The sequence below is a fragment of the Budorcas taxicolor genome, chromosome 11 (assembly GCF_023091745.1).
Source record: "Budorcas taxicolor isolate Tak-1 chromosome 11, Takin1.1, whole genome shotgun sequence".
In the NCBI taxonomy this organism is placed as follows: domain Eukaryota; kingdom Metazoa; phylum Chordata; class Mammalia; order Artiodactyla; family Bovidae; genus Budorcas; species Budorcas taxicolor.
The window spans coordinates 31,440,416-31,464,263 of NC_068920.1; the positions used below are offsets into that span (position 1 = coordinate 31,440,416).

General features: G+C 38.6%; 3 protein-coding genes and 1 pseudogene across 3 annotated transcripts; all 4 read left to right on the forward strand.

Moving 5' to 3' along the window:
• Positions 1-3,748: 3,748 nt before the first annotated feature.
• Positions 3,749-4,671, forward strand: LOC128056606 (olfactory receptor 1N1-like). The gene is given in 2 exon segments (XM_052649400.1): positions 3,749-4,046; positions 4,049-4,671. Coding segments are annotated over 2 exon segments (921 nt in total).
• A 5,450-nt stretch (positions 4,672-10,121) lies between these two features.
• Positions 10,122-11,069, forward strand: LOC128056283 (olfactory receptor 12D1-like). Its single transcript, XM_052648993.1, has one exon. The coding sequence runs from the start codon at positions 10,143-10,145 to the stop codon at positions 11,067-11,069; it is 927 nt and encodes a 308-aa protein (XP_052504953.1). The 5' UTR covers positions 10,122-10,142.
• Positions 11,070-15,327: 4,258 nt separating this feature from the next.
• Positions 15,328-17,842, forward strand: LOC128056174 (olfactory receptor 12D1-like; annotated as a pseudogene).
• Positions 17,843-22,524: 4,682 nt separating this feature from the next.
• LOC128056271 (olfactory receptor 12D1-like) lies at positions 22,525-23,469 on the forward strand. Its single transcript, XM_052648983.1, has one exon. The coding sequence runs from the start codon at positions 22,543-22,545 to the stop codon at positions 23,467-23,469; it is 927 nt and encodes a 308-aa protein (XP_052504943.1). The 5' UTR covers positions 22,525-22,542.
• Positions 23,470-23,848: the final 379 nt, after the last annotated feature.

Below are 23,848 nucleotides of genomic sequence, written 5' to 3' on the forward strand. Positions count from 1 at the left end.
AGTTATTCTTAATAACAGACCTTTGTTAATTATTGACTTTATTCCTCAGCACCATTTATAGCCAACTTTTTCTATGGAAAATTCCTCAAAATTTTCCATTAATGAGTAACTCTAGGAACAGTCTCCAAGGACAAGAAAGATTCCTAATGCTAACCAACCCTTTCCAATCCCAAGAGACATGAATATTGTTAATACTCAGCTCCTGAGCTACATCTTTGCTAGCTATGAACATCACCTCACCAATGCAGGCAAAGAATTCTGGAATCTCTGGACTATCCCACTTGCTTAATAAGAGCACTGGATAGAAGACATACATCAAATGATAGAACACATAGATCAACTCATGGGTTGAAGATTATGAACGCCAGTAGATAAGTGTGGAAGGTAGCATTTGACAAATAGAGTAACAGGCTCAGACTTCAGAGTGGAACATAGTGGATGAAAGTTCTGTGCTTGAAGTCTACATCTGTATCTGTTTCTAAATCCATATGTAAATCAGTTGAGCTGTAAGAAATGTCTGAGACAGTAAAACTTCTAACAGACATTCATACGGACATATCTAATAGGAAGTTAAATATACGAGTCTAGAGTTTAGAAAAGAAGATGGATTCGAAGATATCTAGTTAAAAGTTCTCTTTTAACTAGTTATCTAGTTATGACAGAAATAGACTCACACACTTAGAGAACAAACTTACGGTTGCTGGAGGGGAGGGATAGTTAGAGTGTTTGGGATGGACATGTATACACTGCTGTTTTTAAAATGGATAATTAACAAGGACCTACTGTATAGCACATAGAACTCTGCTCAATGTTATGTGGCAGCCTAGATGGGAGAGGAGTTTGGGGGAGAATGGATACATGTATATGTCTGACCCACTTCAGTCAGCCTATTGCTCTTAACATTCCATTGAAATCACTCTCATCGATGTCAAAGTTCAATTTTCAGTCCTTAAGTTACTTGATCTCTCAATAAGACTTTTCCCATCTGACTTCTCTTACTTCAAATACTCTTTATTGCTGGCTTTCAGGACATCCTTACAGTCTCCTAGGTATGCCATGATCTCACTCATGGCTCCTTGGTCTCTTTGTCTGGCTCCTCCTCTTTCTGATTATTCATTTTTACACCTATTCTTTTATTTATAGTTTCAGACTTCAAATGTCTATAAACAGATGACTTTTTAACTTTTAATTTTGTTTTAGGGTATAGCCAATTAACAATGTTTATGATAGTTTCAGGTGAACAGCTTGACTGAAGATGGTTTATAAAAAGCATGGAAGGTAAAATAACAAATTTGGAGAGTAACGGACAATGCGTGATGGAGAAAAGTAGCTTTTTGAAGGATCTGTCATAAAGAGTGGAGAAGTGGAGGAGTAGCTGAAGAAGGCTGAGGGGAAACAGTAGGATATTAGGGTATTGTCCATCTGAGGCTGAGATTTTAGACAGTTAGGACGTCACAATTTTAGATAGTTAAGACCTCATATATTTTCGATGCTGAAATATGATTCTGATAACCTCAGTTTTAAACCTTTTAAACCACTCCTGGTCTATCTGAGATCCAACACGAATGATTATTTTCAGATGAATTATCAGGAGGTGAATATAAAAGCAGAAAGGTTATTCAAGCAAAAGCATCAGGAAGATTCAACCTGGGAAAGGATGTGAAAATGTGAGCGGTATGGTCAGAGAGAACATGCGCTCAACTTCTTGACTGTTGGTTTAAAGAAATTAAATATATATATATGATTCTACTTTCAGTGTATTTATAATATAATTGATACAAGAAAATCTGTATGTTGTAAACATTAAAAAACGTCTTAAGCTAATATTCAATTAAGGACTAGATTATCCTGTGTGTATATCAGTGTGTGAAAGCATAAGTGAGAATATTCATGAAGTTACGACATGATCAGCTCAAGGAGAAAGGAGACTAAACAGTGATAAAAAGTAGAAAATCATGTTTATTGGTAAGTGGGTACAAAGATAGAAATTCTCAATAACCAGACACAGATAGGTATAAGTGATGCATTTTGTGTGCATGCTCATTTGCTCAGTCTTGTCCTACTCTTTGTGACCCCTTGGACTGTATAGCCTTCCAGGCTCCTCCATCCATGGAATTTTCCAGGCAAGAATACCAGAGCGAGTTGCCATTCCCTTCTCCAGGGGATCTTTCCAACCCAGTGATGGAACCAGCATCTCTTATGTCTCCTGCATTGGCAGGTGGGTTCTTTACCATTGGTACCACCTGGGAAGTGATGCATTAGAAAATAAGATACTAGAGATATTTGAGCAAGGGAGCGCCAGGCCAAAACCATAAAGCTATACGTTTTCTGGAATCAATAAAGCCGGTAAAGCTGCTGATGAAGTAACTGGGAGCGAGTTGTTGAAAGTACAAAGACAGTAACTGTGAAAAAGTTGAGAAAAAGACAAAAATGAGGATCATTTTGTAGTTTTTTTAAAAAGTGTTATACTACTAATTAGGGATGAAATAAAAAGATGAATCAGTGATTCCAGTCTTATTAGAATATTTGGAGGAAAAAATTTTATTCATAAAATATAGAAATGAAAGGAAGAACATTTCAGCAATTGGGGAAGAACACATATGACCCTCTCCGTTCTTCACTATTGATTAATTAATTTATTATTCATCTTGTGACAAACACTGTTTCATGGATGCTGACACTGGGGACACAAGGGAGAAGAAAACCAGATACAGTTTTTGTCTTAATGCACTATATGGCCCTGTGAAAGAGTCCAACACTAACTAAATATCTTAAATAAATATTGTAACAAAATAAATATGAACAACATTGTCCATATGACACCTTTAGCAATTCTATGAAGGTGCTACCTGTGGTAGCATATGAGAAGTAGGTTTGACTCAATCAAAGAGGTAAGGGAAATTTTTCCTAAGAAAGTCACTAATTGATCTGAGACTATGAAAGGATGAACAGGAGTTGACTCAGAATGAAGCAAAGGGACATAGTGCACAGGAAGAAATGCAAGGCAGCCAGAGTGGCTAGCGAGCAAAGAATGAGGGGACTGTAGTGTAAGGTGAAGCTGCTGAGACATCACGAGGTCAAGACAGATTGAGCTTTGTTAGATAGGGTGGGGATTTTTGTTCCTTCACAGGCCCAAAGGTTCTCCGGACATCTGATTTTAAGCAAATAACAGACATGATCAGAATTTCTTTTTTGAAAAGATCACTCTGGTGGCAGTGTGGAGAATATATTGAATGAGGCAAGAGTGGGACTATTCAAGCAGCTCAGAAGTTAGCAGGACTCAAGTCAGTAACAATAACTTAAACTAGAGTAGTGACTGTGTAGATGGGTAGGAGTGTTCACCAAGCTCCTATGATGTGCCAAGTACTAAGCTAAGTACTGAGATGCAGTCTTTGCCTTAGTAGCCTTATGTTCTTGTAATAAAAACGGATTCATAAACAAGTACCTATGCCATCCAATAATACGAAGACTAAGAGAACTCTTTCACCCTAAAAAGACTCCAGGAAGCTCCGGGTGTTCCCTTCATTCCCTCATCTTTGTGCCTCCTCACTTAGATCATCCTTCAGAAAGTGCAAATTCTGACCCTCTCATTGCTGATTGAGTTTCTTTTCTTCATTCCTCATATTTGTGGTATAAGGAAACCAACTGATAAGAGAACCATCGAGGTTAGCTACAATACATTTCAGTAGCTAACTGTAGTGAATCCTCTTCATGCTGATTCTTTTCCTGTAACCCATCAAGATCTGAAATGAACTGCAGCAAAAACCCTGACTTTGTCCTCTCAGGACTGTCCCGTGACCCAGACAAATCACAGCTCCTCTTTGGTCTCTTCCTGGCCCTCTACTTGCTGAGTCTCTTAGGAAACTCACTACTGCTGCTGGCTATTGGCGCTGACATCCACCTCCACAGCCCCATGTACTTCTTCCTCAGCCAGCTCTCCCTGGTCGACCTCTGCTCCACTACCACCACAGCCACCAAAATGCTGGAGACTTTGTGGACCAGTAATGGACTGATCTCTGAGTGCCTGGCCCAGTTATATTTCTTCCCAGTTTTGCTGATATGGACAACCTACTTTTGACGGCCACGGCTATCGACCATTACGCTGCCATCTGCCATCCCCTGCACTATGCACTCCTAATGACTCCTTGCAGATGTGCACTGCTGGTGGGTGGGTCATGGGGAGTGGCCCACTCTGTCTCTCTTGTCCATGCCCTGATGCTACCCCAGCTCTCATTCTATACTAATCAAGAAATTCCCCACTTTTTCTGTGATTTTGGACCACTCGTTAGACTTTCCTGCTCTGATATCCACCTCAATGAGGACCTGATGATGGTTCTGACAGGACTCTTAGGAATCAGCCCTCTCCTCTGCATCATAACCTCCTATGCCCATATTTTCCTTGCTGTATCTCAGGTCCCATCAGCACAAGGGAAAAACAAAGCCCTGGCCACATGCAGCTCCCACCTCTCCACGGTCATCCTCTTCTACAGCTCGGTCTTTGCCACCTACCTGAAGTCCCCGTCAGCTCCTCATGCCTCTGGGGAGCTGGGTGCTGCTGTCATGTATGCCCTAGTAACCCCCAGTCTCAATCCTTTCATTTATAGTCTAAGAAATAAGGAAGTGAAGAGATCCCTGAAAAGGATTCTAGGCATAGAGAGTTCATGGCATTAGGAATAATTCCAAAAAACAAGTGTTTGAGGAAAAAAAAAAAAATCACACTCTTCACCACCACACTGATAAAGTGAGTCAGTTAACACCAAGGATTTCACATGTCACACTGTATGATAAGGTATATTGGATATAACACTACATAGAAATTTGGAGAACTAACTTCCAGGTCCCAGTCTAGGCGCAAGCTTGTATATGTATTCCAGCTATAGGTATATATATTATCTATATTATTATCTCAAAACATTATATCAGTAATATGTCAAAGTGAAAGTGAAAGTGAAGTCATGTCCAACTCTTTGCGACCCCATGGACTGTAGCATACCAGGCTTCTCCGTCCATGGGATTTTCCAGGCAAAAATACTGGAGTGGGTTGCCATTTCCTTCTCCAGGAGATCTTCCTGACCCAGGGATTGAAACTGGATCTCCTGAATTGTAGGCAGACACTTTAACATCTGAGCCACCAGGGAAGTCAAAGGAAGTATAATACACATTACATTATATTATATAATTAAGTGTATTATATATATATAATATTCTTTAGAGTTGATTGGACGAGCTGCTCTTTAAGTTTCCTTGTAAAGATAATACTATTGAGACATGATCATCTATTCCCATCATTACCAACATTTTGATCACTACTGCCATTTCTATCACCAGTTTAATAATGAAGATCATCACCATCAGCTTTAGTCAATATCATCTTTTTGTCAGCAGAGTCACCTTACTAATTACCTTCTTCAGTTCTCTCCCCATCAGTAACACCAGTATCATCATCATAAGTAAGAGAATAGAAACTGGTCCTATGCACTTATTCCCCTTTTAATGCCTTATTTTTCAGAATGTTCTATTAATTTGTGTTTTTGTGCTATCTTGATAATTGTGGGAAATATCATCATGGCATGGTGGATAAAAATGTCTTCATAAATTTGAAAGCATAATAAATATTTGCCCTGGGAATACAAGATTACATAACTTACACAGCACAATATATATGGGCTCCCTAGGTGGTGCAGTAGTAAAGAATCTGGCTGCACAAAATATACACAATATCTAAAATTTTCTTTAAAATTTTCCAGGAAAAAAAAAAAGGAATGGCAGATAGTAGGCACAATACTGGCAAAACGTTGACGTCAAAGCTGGATGACAGGTACATAAGGGTCTATTACACTACCAACTCTACTTCTCTGAATGTTTGACATTTTCTACAATAAAAAGTTAAAATGACAATCCCAAGCTGCCCATCTATTCCCTTACTTTCCCCCTCTGATAACCATAAATTCATTCTCTAAGTCTGTGAGTTTCTTTCTGTTTTGTAAATAAGTTCATTAGCATCCTTTTTAGGCTGTATGTGATACTATATGATATTTGTCTTTGCTGACTTACTTCACTCAGGATGATAATCCCCAGATCCATCCATTTTGCTGCAAATGGCATTATTTCATTCTTTTGAATGGCTGCTAATATTCCATTGAATGTATGTTCCACTTCACCTTTATCCATTCACCAGTCAATGGACAGATGGGATTGACATTTACACACCGCTATATTTAAAATAGACAACCAACAAAGACCTACAGTAAAAAGATAAAACTAAAGCAAAAAGTTAAAATGAATAAGTGAAGTGCATTCAGCTTTAAATATTCTTAAAGTATCTGTATACTTAGACATTGCAATCAGACCATGAAGAGTACATTAAAGTAAATTCTGGAAATAAACAATGCTAGTGAAAGAATGGAATGCAGCTAGTGGAATACAACAGTGAAAGAATGAAATACAACTAAAAAACCCAATGGCAAAAGAATATTTAAGAATGTCATGTTTAGCCATATTATAAAGCCCCAAAGAATAAAACATTGAATTGGCCACAAAGTTCATTCAGTTTTTTCCTGCCAAACCAGTATGTATTTGTTGATCTTGAGAAAGAATTGTCCTAAAAGTTTTCACTGGAACATCGGATTATAAACTTAATGATCCAACTGCTGTTATTTATACATATGCATAGAATGCAATTCTGATGTCATAAAACAATGCTATAAATAAACAGTATTTCTAGGTTTCTTTTAGTGATACTATTTGTCATTGTTTTTCTATATAAAATATTCATGACCTATTTAATAGAGAAATAATAGAATTTAAAATAAAAAAATTTAATCTAACACAAAAATTACCATACTTGCCTCACTCTTAGAGGAACTATAGAAAGACTAGAGGGGAACAAGAAAATAGACAAAGATATGTTTTTTCAAACATTCTTGGAAGTCTTCTCAGTGGAAAAATCTTCACTCCCCCAAAAAAATATCAACACCCTCCTTTGTAAGTCAAGTGTGTGTGTTTCCTTATGAGAGCTGCCTCCTCAGTGCTCCAAATAGGGTAGATCAGAGGATTCAAGATGGTGGTGACCATCAAATAGAGCAGGGTAATACGGTTTTTCCAGTGGTCATGTGAGCTGGACTGTGAAGAAAGCTGAGCGCTGAAGAATTGACGCTTTTGAACTGTGGTGTTGGAGAAGACTCTTGAGAGTCCCTTGGACTGCAAGGAGATCCAACCAGTCCATTCTGAAGATCATCCCTGGGATTTCTTTGGAAGGAATGATGCTAAAGCTGAAACTCCAGTACTTTGGCCACCTCATGCAAAGAGTTGACTCATTGGAAAAGACTCTGATGCTAGGAGGGATTGGGGGCAGGAGGAGAAGGGGATGACCGAGGATGAGATGGCTGGATGGCATCACTGACTCGATGGACGTGAGTCTGAGTGAACTCTGGGAGTTGGTGATGGACAGGGAGGCCTGGCGTGCTGTGATTCATGTGGTCTCAAAGAGTCGGACACGACTGAGCCGCTGAACTGAACTGAACTGAAAAACTTGAATGGGGACTGAGCAGCAGAGACTGTAGTGTAAACAACCATGAGAATTTCACAGCATGTGAACATTATAGCCAGGTAGGAGGACCATGAAGGTGAGCCTTTCTCTTGCTGACCACAGCAAGAACTGCCAATACAATCACTACAATCCAGGCATAAGATATCAGAATCAGTCCAAAAGGAATAATGAGATAACCACACAATGAATGAATGAATGTTGTCACCTGGATCACTCACTCTAGGATCTGAGCAGGCCAGTCTTAACAAAGGCGTGAAGTCACAGTAAAATTGGCTAATGTGATTGGGCCACTGGACCTCTGCTAGGCCATCAGGCCCACAACCTAGCCATATACCATGAAGCCAAAGAGCCAGGCTATGCCCACCAGCCCCAAGTACTGTCTGGGAGTGAATGGCAGCAAGGGTAACAATTATTCAGTAGTGATTATATACCTTGACCACTAGTCAGGAGCATCCAGTTGTCCCTAGAGAGCCAAAGATAAAGAACTGGGTCAAGCAACCAATCATAGTGATGAATGCCTTCTGCAGGAAGTCCTCCAGCACTTTTGACATCACTTTACACATTTAGAAGGAAAGATGGAAATACAAATACATAGACTCAGAAACATCACTTACACAATGAGCACACAATCATTGCTATTCACTTGTATTATATTCATAGCATATACTAGAACAAGAAATTATTAATGTGATGAATATACAATGAACTTCTGCATAGCAAAAAAAAAATGTGATTTGCAATAGAAAGATGGACAAAGGACATGGCATTTACAATTGGAATTAAAGCTTGGATAGATGTCAGAACACATATAGATATCCTTTGGATGAGGCAGATAGAATATTTTTACCTAAAGGGTATAGCAAGAAGTAAAGATACACAATGAGAGACCAGCTTCATTCTCCTAGAGGGAAATGTGAGCTTGGGAATTCCAAAATTAAAGGAAATAATTTAGTGTTAATACCAACAGTGAAAAGTCAGATTGAAAAGAAGCAAAGCACTACTACTTTTCCTTATTCCTCTATTTTCCATAGAGCCACAGTAATAAATGAGGGGAATATTTAAAGATAATCATCTTTAAGTATGGATTAAAGAAATATGACTGACCCTCATGCCTTAAATGTCATAGCCCAATTTCCTTCCATTTTATAGTTTTTCCAAGGAAGGTCCCAAGATGAGAAAGTATATCCATACCTCTGTCCCAGGAAATGAAAGATAATTTAAGAAAATTTGAGGCCACTGAGAATTGTACTGCCTGTGGTTCTGAAACTAAGAAAGAAACAGGAAAGAAAAGAGGAAAAATGAGAAAAATGGAACTCGAGATAGGAATTCCCCAAGGAGAATTCTCTTAAATTGCAGGTATAGAAAGGTAACTTGTTTATTCTTACAACACTCCTCTCAAACCCAGGGGACACCCTCTCTCAGAGTTTATGTATCTAAAGAACCATGGATCAAAAACAAAAGGAAAAATTTCAGAGAGAAGAGGTTTTGGAATATGAAGAGCTTATACTATAATCCCAATATAAACCATCACTTCAACATTTTTATATTCTTTATTTTTCATAGCTTTCTAATGTTTATTTTTCAGAAGTGAACCTTCTGAAAAAGGTAAGAAGTAAAAAGGTAAGAAGTAAACCTGGTCAACTTTCTTAACTATAGTTTTGAACACTGAATCAGGTAGGAGAATGAAACAGGCTCAAAGTTGCCCATAGTCTCCGATTTCTTGTTAGGTTTAAATTTACATACCAAGGACTTAGAGTTGGTTTCTTATTTAATGATGGACATTGTATTGGTGGATTTGAAGGCAATCTACTGCCTACATTTTAGTGGCATACCTCTAAATATTCATCAAAGTAAATGAGTAATCTCTAAAAGATGCAGTGAAATAAATTACTTGGTACAGAAAGTCTGATTACTGTTTTGTTTAAAGGTTAGGAAAAGATTTTTTTCCCCCAAATGAATTTTTGATACAATTTTGTTTTGTGGGTAGAGAACCAAAAATAACCTTTGGCATATCATGTGTATCTTAAGCAGGAGTGATAACGTTTAACAATATACAAAATACACATGGTTATTAAGGAAAGCTACTCTGAATTCTTTGGTGCCAGCCTTCAGTAAAGGTGTAATAAAGGTGAGATAATTACTCAAAATAGTCTCTAACTATAAAGATGAATGTCCCATGGGATCCCTAGAAATGTTTCCTAGTTAATTCACTTTTTTACTGAGGTCACATCAAATCTTTTTCTTCTCCACTCATGGATTTCCCAGACTTTGTGTATGTGCTCAGTTATGTCCAACTCTTTGCAACCCCATAGACTGTAGCCCACTAGACTCCCCTGTTCACAGGATTTTCCAGGCAAGAATACTGGAGAGAGTTGCCATTTCCTCCTCCAGGGATTCTTCCTGACCCAGGAGTTGAATCCATGTCCCTTGCATTTATAGGTTGCTTCTTTACCATTGAGCCACCAGGTAAGCCCCAAAACAACAATGCTCTCCCTCAAAATATTGTTGTCTAGATGGGAAGTCCTCAGCTGCAGGATTCTGGGTCCCTTGAGAGATATCATTTCATGTCTTATTTTGTCTTTTCTTTCAAGTGATGCTGAATCAAACCTCAGTCACCGAATTTCTCCTCCTAGGAGTGACAGACATCCAAGTACTGCAGCCTGTTCTCTTTGGGGTTTTCCTTGCAATTTACATTGTCATTGTGGCTGGGAATGGAGTCATCCTGATGGTTGTCATCTCTGATTCAAGACTCCATTCTCCTATCTATTTTTTCCTGGGAAACCTGTCATGTCTAGATATCTGCTACTCCACGGTGACTCTGCCAAAGATGCTGGAGAACTTCCTCTCTACACACAAAGCAATTTCTTTCTTGGGATGCATAAGCCAGCTTCATTTCTTCCACTTCCTAGGCAGCACAGAGGCCATGTTGTTGGCCGTGATGGCATTTGACCGCTTTGTGGCTATCTGCAAACCACTTCATTACACTCTCATCATGAATCATCAGGTCTGTACCCAGATGGCTGTCACTATCTGGATCATTGGGTTTTTCCATGCCCTACTGCACTCAATAATGACCTCTCGCTTAAACTTCTGTGGTTCCAACCACATCCATCACTTCTTCTGTGATGTTAAGCCATTGCTGGAGTTGGCCTGTGGAAACACTGACCTCAATGAATGGCTACTTCATTCTGTGACAGGGACCATTGCCATGGGCCCATTCTCTCTAACCTTTCTCTCCTATTTCTATATCATTATCTATCTTTTCTTCAAGACCCATTCTTGCAGCATGCTCCATAAAGCACTGTCCACGTGTGCCTCCCACTTCATGGTAGTTGTTCTTTTCTATGCTTCTGTTATCTTCACTTACATTCCTCCTGCCACAGGTAGCTCCATGGACCAAGAACGGATCATTGCCATTATGTACAGTGTGGTCACTCCTGTACTAAATCCACTGATCTATACTTTGAGGAACAAGGAAGTAGAGGGGGCTTTAAGGAGGGCGATCAGAAGGAGACTCTGACCCTAAGAAATCTAAGAATTCTTCCAAGGCATCAGTAAAAAAGCTATGAGAGAGTTGGGATGTGAAATTATACTGCTTTTCTAATTATTTACTGTTTGTGAAGCAGAAGGCATTATATAAAGAAAAATAAACGGGAAAGTCCAGTCTGGTTGTGCCAACAGTGTGCGACTAGGTAATGTAAGGGAAACTTGAACAAATAGGACATTATCCACAAAACATTTTTTTCTTTTTTGGCTGTGCTGAGTCTTCATTGCTGTGGCAGCCTTTTCTCTGGTTTTGGCGAGTGGGGGCTTCTCTCTATTCACAGTGCTCAGCTGTCTCTGTGCAGTGGCTTCTCCTGTTGTGGCAAATGGGCTTAACCGCTCCATGGAATGTGGGATCTACCTGGATCAGGGATCAAACTGGTGTCTCCTGCATTGGCAGGCAGATTCTTTACCACTGGCCACTAGGGAATCCCCCTTGAAATTTTAATGTTGAATTTGTGTGGGGGATATAAGTTGATAAAACAATTTGTTTACATATTCTTGTATGTTCTTGAATAAAATCAGATACAGAAATTTGCCTCAAATATGCATAGTTGGATAATACTGAGGCTTGTTAATCTGCATGTTTCCTGTAAATTAACATATTATAAGGTGAAAATAAAGTTATTATGCTGTTTTATTTTAAGAATTTGAGGGTAGGGCTATGGTTACTCAACTAGAAAAACAAAAGTTAACTCATATATGAGTTAAGGGAAATTCTTAAGCAGTATATCATGATTTCTTTTTCTCCAAACAAGGAAGCAAGTAAGTAATTAAAACAATAATACTTTGAGTACAAATTAACAGAGATAAACTGTGAAGTCTGACTCCAAAGATACTTTATAATTCAAATGGACAACCTGTCAAAGATTACCATAAAATATTGCTAAAAATGGAGGCAGTGTGAAAAAAAATCTCAGGAATATCTTTCTTGCTCACTGATATGTTATTTTCCCCTCAATTTCTGGTCATAGAAAATTGAGCTTCAAAATTCTTCCTTATTATTTATTTTGTTTTTGATATCTATACTTATTTTCTCAGATTGTAATGTCATAGAATATGATATGATACCAGTGAAATATGAAGAATTCATCAAGTTTGTTTTCCTTACCTATCACCAAATTTATACTAAGTGAAAGCTATCAAATAGTAATTTAGTTCAATTCAATCGCTTAGTCATATCCAACTCTTTGCGACCCCATGGACTGCAGCAAGCTAGGCTTCCCTGTCCATCACCAGCTCCCGAAGCTTGCTCAAACTCATGTCCATTGAGTCAGTGATGCCATCCAATCATCTCATCCTCTGTTGTCCCCTTCTCCTCCTGCCCTCATTCTTTCCCAGCTTCAGGGTCTTTTCCAATGAGTCAGTTCTTCACATCGGGTAGCCAAAGTATTGGACTTTCAGCTTCAGCATCAGTCCTTCCGATGAATATTCAGGGCTGATTTCCTTTAGGATGGACTAGTTGGATCTCCTTGCAGTCCAAGGGACTCTCAAGAGTCCTCTCCAACACAACAGTTCAAAAGCATCAATTCTTCAGTGCCCAGCTTTCTTTGCTGAAGTATTTTTGGAGCTAATAGACAAGAATTACTATGTTCCTCACTTTCTATGTTCCATGAAGTGTCACTGGACCTGAAACTATAGTGGATACTGGCATTTCCAACTATTTAAAGATATAGGATTCCCAGGTGTCCAGTGGTTAGCATTCTGCACTTTCGCTGCCAAGGGCCTAGGTTCAACCCCTTGTTGAGGAACTAAGATCCCACAAGCCATGCAGTGCAACCAACAAATAAATAAATAAGACTACTAAATAAATAATAGAGGTACAGACTGAAAAGTTATAAAAGAAGATTTTGAGTTCATAAACAGACTATCCAAACTGTTTACATCCACTTTTGTAAAGCAAAGAATTTGATTCTAACTTGGCTCACATAGTTCTTCCATCTCCCTACTCTACTTTCTTTGGTCTCTCTTTTTTTTTTTAATATAAATTTATTTAATTGGAGGTTAATTACTTTACAATATTGTATTGGTTTTGCCACAGTTCCAGTTTTGTTTATAAAAAAATGTGTGGGGAGAAAGCATTTTATACCCTGAACTATCTCAGACTAGAATTACTATTGATCAGAATTTTTTATGTAATCCAACGTACATGGATATTGTCACCCTGCCTATTCAACTTATATGCAGAGTACATCATATGAAATGGTGGGCTGGATGAAGCACAAGCTGGAATCAAGATTTCCAGGAGAAATATCAATAACCTCAGATGTGTATATGACACCATCCTTATAGCAGAAAGTGAAGAAGAACTAAAGAGCCTCTTGATGAAAGTGAAAGAGGAGAGCGAGAAACTTGGTTTAAAACTCAACATTCAAAAAACTAAGATCATGGCATCCGGTCCCATTGCTTCATGGCAAATAGATGGGGAAACAATGGAAACAGTAAAAGATTTTATTTTGAGGGCCTCCAAAATCACTGCACATGGTGACTGCAACCATGAAATTAAAAGACAGTTGCTTCTTGCAAGAAAAGCTATGATCAACTTAGGCAGCATATTAAAAATCAGAGACATTACTTTGCCAACAAAGGTCTGTCTAGTCAAAGCTATGATTTTTCGAGTAATCATGTATGGATGTGAGAGTTGGACTATAAAGAAAGCTGAGCACCAAAGAATTGATGCTTTTAAACTGTGGCATTGAAGAAGACCCTTGAGAGTCCCTGTAACTGCAGGGAGATCAAGCTTGTCAATCCTAAAGGAAATCAGTCCTGAATATTCATTGGAAGGACTGATGCTGAAGCTGAAACTCCAATACTTTGGCCACCTGATGCAAAGAACTGAGTCATTGGAAAAGACCCTGATGCTGGGAAAGATTGAAGGCAGGAGGAGAAGGGGACAACAGAGGATGAGATGGCTGGATGGCATCACTGACTCATGTAATTGCTTTACAATGTGTTTTAATTAGAATATCATTGCTTTACAATGGACTTCCTTGGTGGCTCAGAGGGTAAAGCTATCCCAGCTCTTATTCTATACTAATCAAGAAATTCCCCACTTTTCCTGTGATTTTGGACCACTCTTTAGACTTTAACTATATCCAATATATACATGGCTATCAAGGAAAGTTACTCTTAATTCCTTTAAGCCAGCCTTCAATAAACGTGCCTTCAGTTCAGTTCAGTCGCTCAGTCATGTCCGACTCTTTGCGACCCATGAATTGCAGCACACCAGCCCTCCCTGTCCATCACCAACTCCCGGAGTTCACTCAGACTCACCTCCATCGAGTCAGTGATGCCATCCAGCCATCTCATCCTCTGTCGTCCCCTTCTCCTCCTGCCCCCAATCCCTCCCAGCATCAGTCTTTTCCAATGAGTCAACTCTTCGCATGAGGTGGCCAAAGTACTGGAGTTTCAGCTTTAGCATCATTCCTTCCAAAAAAATCCCAGGGCTGATCTCCTTCAGAATGAACTTGTTGGATCTCCTTGCAGTCCAAGGGACTCTCAAGAGTCTTCTCCAACACCATATTAACATTAAATAATTTCTCAAAATCCTCACTACATTTAAAGGTGATAATCTCATGGGATTTCTAGAAATGTTCCCTACTAAATTCACTTTTTTATTCTAGTCACATCATATCTTTGTCTTCTCCTTTCATGGCCTTCCCAAATATTGAATGATTCCTTTTAATAGAAAGCACTCTAATGTTTACATCTCCATTCAGAGTTCTTTATAGCTCTTATTATCCCCTCACAGTCAATTTTTCTTAGGTTAAAAACCCTTCAAATGCTTTTTTACTAAGTCAAGGGACAGTAGTGTGGTGCAGAGCTTAATAATTTACCCTCTGTTATATCTTAGGATGATAAAAGACAAGTCTTTACCAGATAAGATTGGTAAGCTGGCAATTTGCTCTGAATCCCTGGAAAAAAGAAAAAAATTTTCTCTTGAAAGGATGTATATATATATATATATATATATATATATATATATATATATATTTGAAAAGATATGTCAAATAAAAACAAAAGTGTTTGAGTAACAGTCCATAAATGGCATATAATGTTAATATTTAATAATCTAGTGGTCCAAATATTGTATAATCTGTGCTGCTGAGACTATTTAAAGCACCACTGGTCTACCTCAAAATATTATTATCTAGATGGGAAAATCCTCAGTTGTGGGACACTGGTTCCCATCAGAGATAGTATTCCATATGTTATTTTGTCTTTTCTTTCAAGTGATGCTGAAACAAACCTCGGTCACTGAATTTCTCCTGGGAGTGACAGACATGCAAGAACTGAAGCCTGTTCTTTTTGTGATTTTCCTTGCAACTTACATCGTCAGCTTGGCTGGAAAAGGAGCCATCCTGATGGTTGTCATCTCTGATCCAAGACTCCATTCTCCTATGTATTTTTGCCTGGGAAACCTGTCAAGTCTGGATGTCTGTATTCCAGCTGGAGAACTTTCTCTCTACACACAAAGCAATTTCTTTCTTGGTATGCATTAGCCAGCTTCATTTCTCCCATTTCCTGGGCAGCACAGAGTCCGTGTTGCTAGCCATGATGGGCTTTGACCACTTTGTGGCTATCTGCAAACCATTTCATTATATTCTTATCATAAATCATCAAGTCTGTATCCAGATGGCTGTCACTGTCTGGATCATTGGTTTTTTCCATGCCCTGCTGCACTCAGCAATGACCTCTCGCTTAAACTTCTGTGGTTCCAACCGTATTCACCACTTCTTCTGTGATGTTAAGCCATTGCTGGAGTTGGCCTGTGGGGACGTTGAGCTCAATGAGTGGCTGCTCAATACTGTCACAGGCACCATTGCCATGGGCTCATTCTTTCTAACATTCCTGTGCTATTTCTATATTATTATCTATCTTAGTTAAAGACCCATTCTTTTTTGTTGTTGTTGTTCATCACTACCATCTTTCTAGATTCCATATATATGTTAATATATGATATTTGTCTTTCTCTTTATGACTTACTTCACTCTGTATAATAGGCTCTAGGTTCATCCATCTCGTTAGAACTGACTCAAATATGTTCCTTTTTATGGCTGAGTAATATTCCATTGTGTATGTGTACCACAACTTCTTTCTCCATTCATCTGTCAATGGACATCTAGTTGGCTTCTGTGTCCTAGCTATTGTAAATAGTACTGCAATGACCATTGGGGTACATGTGTCTTTTTTTTTTTTAATTTCTAAGAATAGATTGTTTTTATTTTTTAATTTCATTTTATTTTTTTTTTAATTTTTATTTTTACTTTATTTTACTTTACAATACTGTATTGGTTTTGCCATACATTGACATGAATCCACCACAGGTGTACATGCGATCCCAAACATGAACCCCTCTTCCACCTCCCTCCCCATCACATCTCTCTGGTTCATCACCGTGCACCAGCCCCAAGCATGCTGTATCCTGCGTCGGACATAGACTGGCGATTCGATTCTTACATGATAGTATATATGTTACAATGCCATTCTCCCAAATCATCCCACCCTCTCCCTCTCCCTCTGAGTCCAAAAGTCTGTTATACACATCTGTGTCTTGTTTGCTGTCTTGCATACAGGGTCGTCATTGCCATCTTTCTAAATTCTGTATATATGTGTTAGTATACTGTATTGGTGTTTTTCTTTCTGGCTTACTTCACTCTGTATAATTGGCTCGTTTCATCCATCTCATCAGAACTGATTCAAATGAATTCTTTTTAATGGCTGAGTAATACTCCATTGTGTATATGTACCACCGCTTTCTTATCCATTCATCTGCTGATGGACATCTAGGTTGTTTCCATGTCCTGGCTATTATAAACAGCGCTGCGATGAACATTGGGGTACATGTGTCTCTTTCAATTCTGGTTTCCTCGGTGTGTATGCCCAGCAGTGGGACTGCTGGGTCATAAGGCAGTTCTATTTGCAATTTTTTAAGGAATCTCCACACTGTTCTCCATAGTGGCTGTACTAGTTTGCATTCCCACCAACAGTGTAGGAGGGTTCCCTTTTCTCCACACCCTCTCCAGCATTTATTGCTTGCAGATTTTTGGATCGCAGACATTCTGACTGGTGTGAAGTGGTACCTCATTGTGGTTTTGATTTGCATTTCTCTAATAATGAGTGATGTTGAGCATCTGTTCATGTGTTTGTTAGCCATCCGTATGTCTTCTTTGGAGAAATGTCTATTTAGTTCTTTGGCCCATTTTTTGATTGGGTCGTTTATTTTTCTGGAATTGAGCTGCATAAGTTGCTTGCATATTTTTGAGATTAGTTGTTTGTCAGTTGCTTCATTTGCTATTATTTTCTCCCATTCCGAAGGCTGTCTTTTCCCCTTGCTTATATTTTCCTTTGTTGTGCAGAAGCTTTTAATTTTAATTAGATCCCATTTGTTTATTTTTGCTTTTATTTCCAGAATTCTGGGAGGTGGATCATAGAGGATCCTGCTGTGATTTATGTCTGAGAGTGTTTTGCCTATGTTCTCCTCTAGGAGTTTTATAGTTTCTGGTCAAGACCCATTCTTGCAGCATGCTTCATAAAGCACTGTCTGCTTGTGCCTCCCATTTCTTGGTAGTTGTTCTTTTCTGTTGTTTTTGTTTACATTCATCCTGCCTCAAGTAGCTCCATGGACCAGGATCAGATCATTGCCATTATATCAATGTGATCACTCCTATGCTAAATCCACTGATCTATACTTTGAGGAACAAGGAAATAAAAGGGGCCTTGAGGAGGGTGATGTGAAGGAGGCTCTGACTTGAAGATATCTGAAGAACTCTTCAGAGGCATAAATAAATAGGTAATGAAAACTGGAGATAGCAAGTTTATACTGCTTCTCAAATTGTTTACTCTTTGTAAAACAGAGTCCACGTGTGCTAAGTTGCTTCAATCATGTCTGACTCTTTGCGACCCTTGGACTCTAGCTTATCGGGCTCCTTTGTCCATGGGATTCTCCAGGCAAGAATACTGGAGTGGGTAGCCATTTCCTCCTCCGGGGTTCTTCCCGACTCAGGGATTGAACCCACATCTCTTATGTCCCCTGCATTAGCAGGTGGGTTTACCACTAGTCCCACCTGAGAAGCTTATAAAACAGAGAGAATGGTATAAAGAAAAAATAAATGAAAAAGCCCAGAAAGTTGTGTTAAACAGTGCATTTCTAGGGAATATAAAGGAAATTTGAACAAATGTATACTATTCATGGATCTTAAAGTTGAATTTGTTTGGGAGATATTGGTTGATACAACTGATCTGTCATGTTTGTGCTCTTGAATAAAATCAGGTACAGAAATTTGGCTCAGTTACTCATATATTGTATAGCTGGAAAGTGCTTAGGCCAGTTTATCTGTGTGTTTCCTGCAAGTTAACATATTATAATGTGAACAATAAAATTATTATGCCATTATATTTTAAAGATTTGAACTTAGGATCATGGGCACAAATGGAAAAGTAAATATTAACTCACACATGAGTGAAAGGACATTTTTAATCAGTATGTCGTGATTTCTTTTTCTCTCAGCAGGGAGGCAAGAAATTAAAACAAATATTGCCATTAGTTCTAGTTAACAGAGGTACTGTAACCAATGGTTTATCTAAAGAGTTTTGTGAACTCTGACTGCAAAGATGTATTATAAGTCAACTGACAACCTGTTAAAGATTCCTGTAAAATATTGTCAAAAGGATAGTCAGTTTGAAAAAAATCTCAGGAATACATTTTTAGCTTTAGCATGTTATTTTGCCCTCAATTTTTGGTCATGGATATTGAGTTTCTAAACTTTCCCTATCATTTATTTTGTTCTTTGATTTCTATACTTATTTTCACAATTTGTAATGTGATATAATATGATGTAATTCCAGTGAAATATACAGAATTCCTCAAAAATTTGTCTTGCTTTCCTTACCTGTCACCAAGCTATACTAAGTGAAAGTTATTAAATAGTAATTGCTGAAGTATATTTGGAGGCTAACAGAGAAGAATTACTATGTTCTTCACTTTCTAAGTGCCACTGAATCTGAAACCATGGTGGGTGCCAATACTTACAACTATTTAGAGATACAGAATTCCCCGGGGTCCAGTATTTAGGACTCCATATTTTCCCTGCTGAAGGCACAGGTTCAATCCCTGGTTGGGGAACTAATATCCTACAAAACAGGTAACAGTCAATAAATAAAAAGTAGGAATAATAAATAAATAAAAGAGAGATACAGACAGATAAGACAAGACTATAAAAGGATATTTTGAGGTCACAGACGGACTCCTGAAATTTTTTACGTTCACTTTTGTAAACCCAAGAAATTTGGTTCTAACCTTACTCACATGGTTCTTCCATCTTCCAACTCTACCTTCTTTGGTCTCTTGATTCCAATTTTGTTTATAAAAGAATGTGGGTAGGAGAAGGCATCTTACATCCTGCACTATCTCAGACAGAATTTCTATTGAACAGAATTTTTGACATAATCCAAGCTTCGTAGAGGCTGTAAACTGTAGAGGAGCACATGGTTACCTATTGCTTTATGACATGCTGTCACCCTAAACACAGATGGTTAAATTCCTATTTAATTAAACTGCATGGATGCTGATGGCATTGGCGTTAGTAATAGAGGGTAGAGACAGTGAGCCTATTAAGCTGCTGATGAAATTAATAATTAAGAAATTATTAATGTGATGAATATATTATGAACTTCAGCAAAAATGAGACACAATTGAAAGGTGGACAAAGTACATTGCATTTGTAATGGTAATTAGAAAGCTTGGATAGATGTTGGACTGCATATAGATATTCCTTGGATGAAGTAGATACAATACTACTACTAAAGCAGAGAGCAAGAAGTGAAGAAGACACACATTGGAGATATCAGCCTGGGGGGAGAAGTGTGAGGTCTGAGATACCAAAATAAAAGAAAATATTTGAGTGTTAATACCAACAGTAGGAGAGTCCTGGTGGTCCAGTGGTTAAGAATCTGCCTGCCAATGCAGGGGAACACAGGTTTGATTACTGGTCCAGGAAGATCTTATACGCTGCTTAGCAGCTAATCCTGTGCATCACAACTCTTGATCCCAAGCTCTAGAGCCTTCGAACCACAACTACTGAAGCCCCCATCCTCTAGAATCCATGCTCTGCAACCCGAGACACCACCACAATGAGAAGCCCGTGCACCACAATTAGGGAGTAGCCTGGGCTCACCACAGCTGGAGAAAGGCCATGCATAGCAGTGAAGACTCACTGCGGCAAAACATAAACAAATAAAATTTTTTAAAAAAACACCAACAGTGAAGAGTCAGACTCAGAAGGAACAAAAGCAATACCGCTTCTCGTCATTCCTCTCTTTTGTATTCCATAGAACCACAGTAATAAACGAGTAGAATACCTAAATGACAATCATCTTTCTGTGCAGATCAATAGCATGTGACTTGCGCTCATTCCTTAACTGTCATTGCCCAATTTCCTTCCATTTTATACAGAATTTTCAGAGTGCAGTCCCCAAGGTGAGAACTTTGGTATCCATACCTCTGTCCCAGGAAGTGAAAGATAATTTTAGAGAGTACAATACTAAGTGAAGTCAGTCAGAGAAGGAGAAATATCACATGACATCCTTTGTATGTGGACTCTCAAAGGAAATGGTACAAATGAACTTACTTGTGGCACAGAAAAAAGCTCACAGACTTAGAAAAGGAACTTACAGGTGCCAGGGGAAGGGGTAGTTAGGGATTTTGGTATTGCCGTGTACACACTGCTATATTTAAAATGTATAACCAACAAGAACCCATTGTATAGCACATGGAACTCTCTCAGTGTTATGTGCTGGCCAGGATGCAAGGGGAATTTGGAAGGGAAGAATGGATACATTTCCATCTATGACCTGAGTCTCTTCACTCTTCTTGAGAAACTACCACAACATTGTTAATTGGCTATACTCCAATTAAAAATAGGAAGTTTAAAGTTTGGGGGAAAAATAAAAATGTAGGCCATTGAGACCTATACTGTCTGTGATTCTTAAACTAGGAAAGAAGTACAGTAAGGAAAGAAAATAGGAATGATGGGAAAAACAAAAATAGAACTCAAGATAGGACTTCCCCAAGGAGAATTCTGTCATACTGCAGGTATAGAAAGATCCTCCCAAACCCCAGGGACATTCTCTCTCAGGGTTTGTCTGAAGATCTGTGCAACATAAAAGACAGGCAGAATTTCAGAAAGAAGAGGTTTGGGAAGATGAAGAGCTTATATACTCAGTCTCAATATAAGTTGTCACTTCAAATACGTTTTTACTCTTTATTTCTCTTAATGTTTTTCTATTATTTACTTTACAGGAGTGTCAGCCTGGTAAGCTTTCTTAGCAGTGAATTTGAACACTCAAACAGGTATGAGAATGAGCCAGGAGACAAGCTCAAGAGTTGCACTTATTGTCTATCTTCTTGCTAGTATTAAAGTTGAATGCCCAGGATTCAGGGCTAGTTTCCTATCTTATGATAGGAAACACTCCCCATTGTGTTTGTGGATTATGAAGGCTCTTTACTATGTACATTTTTATTGCCTTTCTCTAAGTGTTCTCCAGAGTAAATATGTGATTTTTAAATATTCAGGATGCAGTGAAATAAATCATTTGGTACATAAAGTCTGTTTACTATTATCTTTAGATGTTAGGAAATGGTTCTCTTCCCCAAGGATTTTTTAAACAGTTTTGTTTTGAGGGTAGAGAACCAAAAATGATGTCTGGCATATCATGCCTCTCTTAAGCAGGAGTGATAAAGTTTAATAATATACAAAACATACATGGTTATCCAGGAAAGCTACTTGGAATACCTGGAAGCTAGCCTTCAATAAAGGTGAATTAATGGTTAGATATTTACTCAAAATTTTTTCTAGCTATAAGGGTGAGAATCCCAGGGGACTGCTAGAAATGTTCCCTACGCAATTCACTTTTGAATTCTAGTCACATCAAATCTTTTTCTTCTCCTTTCAAGGATTTCCCAAACTTAAAATGTTTCCTTATTATAGAAAGCATTCCACGGTTTGCATCTCTGTTTCAATTTCCTTAGAGCTCTTACTGTTCTCTCATTGTTGATTGCTCTTAAGTAAATCAAATGAGTTCTTATTTGCTAAGTTAAAGCAGCGAAGTGGAGTATTTAAAAATTTACCCTCTGTTAGATCTTAGGATGATAAAACACAAGTGTTATTAGAGAAGATGGTAGGCTGGCAACATGCTCTGAATTCGTGGAAGAAAGAAAAACATTGATTAATTTTTAAAAAGTGTTTGAGTAACGGTCCACAAACACCATGTAACTTTACTATTTAATAATCTAGTGGTCCAAATATCGTACAACCTGTGATGCTGGGACTATTTAAATAGCAATGCTCTCCCTCAAAATGTTATTGTCTCGGTGAGAAAATTCTCAGCAGGAGGACTCTGGTTCACATCAGAGATCACATTCCACGTTATTTTGTCTTTTCTTTCAAGTGATGCTGAATCGAACCTCAGTCACTGAATTTCTCCTCCTGCCAGTGACAGACATCCAAGTACTGCAGCCTGTTCTCTTTGTGGTTTTCCTTGCAATTTACATTGTCAATCTGACTGCGAATGGAGCCATCCTGAGGGTTGTCATCTCTGATCCAAGACTCCATTCTCCTATGTATTTTTTCCTGGGAAACCTGTCATGTGTGGATATCTGCTTCTCCACAGCGAGTCTGCCAAAGATGATGGAGAACGTCCTCTCTTCACACAGAGCAATTACTTTCTCGGGATGCATAAGCCAGCTTCATTTCTTCCACTTCATGGGCAGCACAGAGGCCATGTTGCTGGCCGTGATGGGCTTTGACCGCTTTGTGGCTATCTGCAAACCACTTCATTATACTCTGATCATGAATCCTCAAGTCTGTATCCAGATGGCTGTCACTGTCTGGATCATTGGTTTTTTCCATGCCCTGCTGCACTCAGTAATGACCTCTCGCTTAAACTTCTGTGGTTCCAACCATATCCATCACTTCATCTGTGATATGAAGCCATTGCTGGAGTTGGCCTGTGGGAACACTGAGCTCAACCAGCGGCTGCTCAATACTGTCACTGGCACCATTGCCACGGGTTCATGCTTTCTAACATTCCTGTCCTATTTCTATATTATTATCTATCTTTTCTTCAAGACCCATTCTTGCAGCACGCTACATAAAGCACTGTCTACGTGTGCCTCCCATTTCTTGGTAGTTGTTCTTTTCCACGTCCCTGGTGTCTTTGTTTACATTCATCCTGCCTCAAGTAGCTCCATGGACCAGGATCAGGTCAGTGCCATAATGTACAATGTGGTCACTCCTATGCTAAATCCACTGATCTATACTTTGAGGAACAAGGAAGTAAAGGGGGCCTTGAGGAGGGTGATTTCAAGGAGTCAGTGACTTGAAGAAGTCTAGCGAACTCTTCTCAGGCATAAATCAACAGGCAATGAGAAACGGGAGATGTGGTTTTATACTGCTTGTCAGAGTATTTACTATCTGTGAAACTAAAGGAACTGTATAAAAGAATAATAAATGGATAAGCCCAGTAAGTCATGTTAAACAATGCATTCTTACATAATATAAGGAAAACTTGAATAAATGGAACACTGTCCATTGAATTTTATTGTTCAATTTGTTTTGGAATATCAGTTGATAAAAATGACTTGTTATCTATTTTTTGTGTTCTTGAATAATATCAGATACAGAAATTTGCCTCAAGTACTCATACACTGTATAGTTGGATAGTACTTAAGTATGTTTACCTATGTGTTCCCTGCAA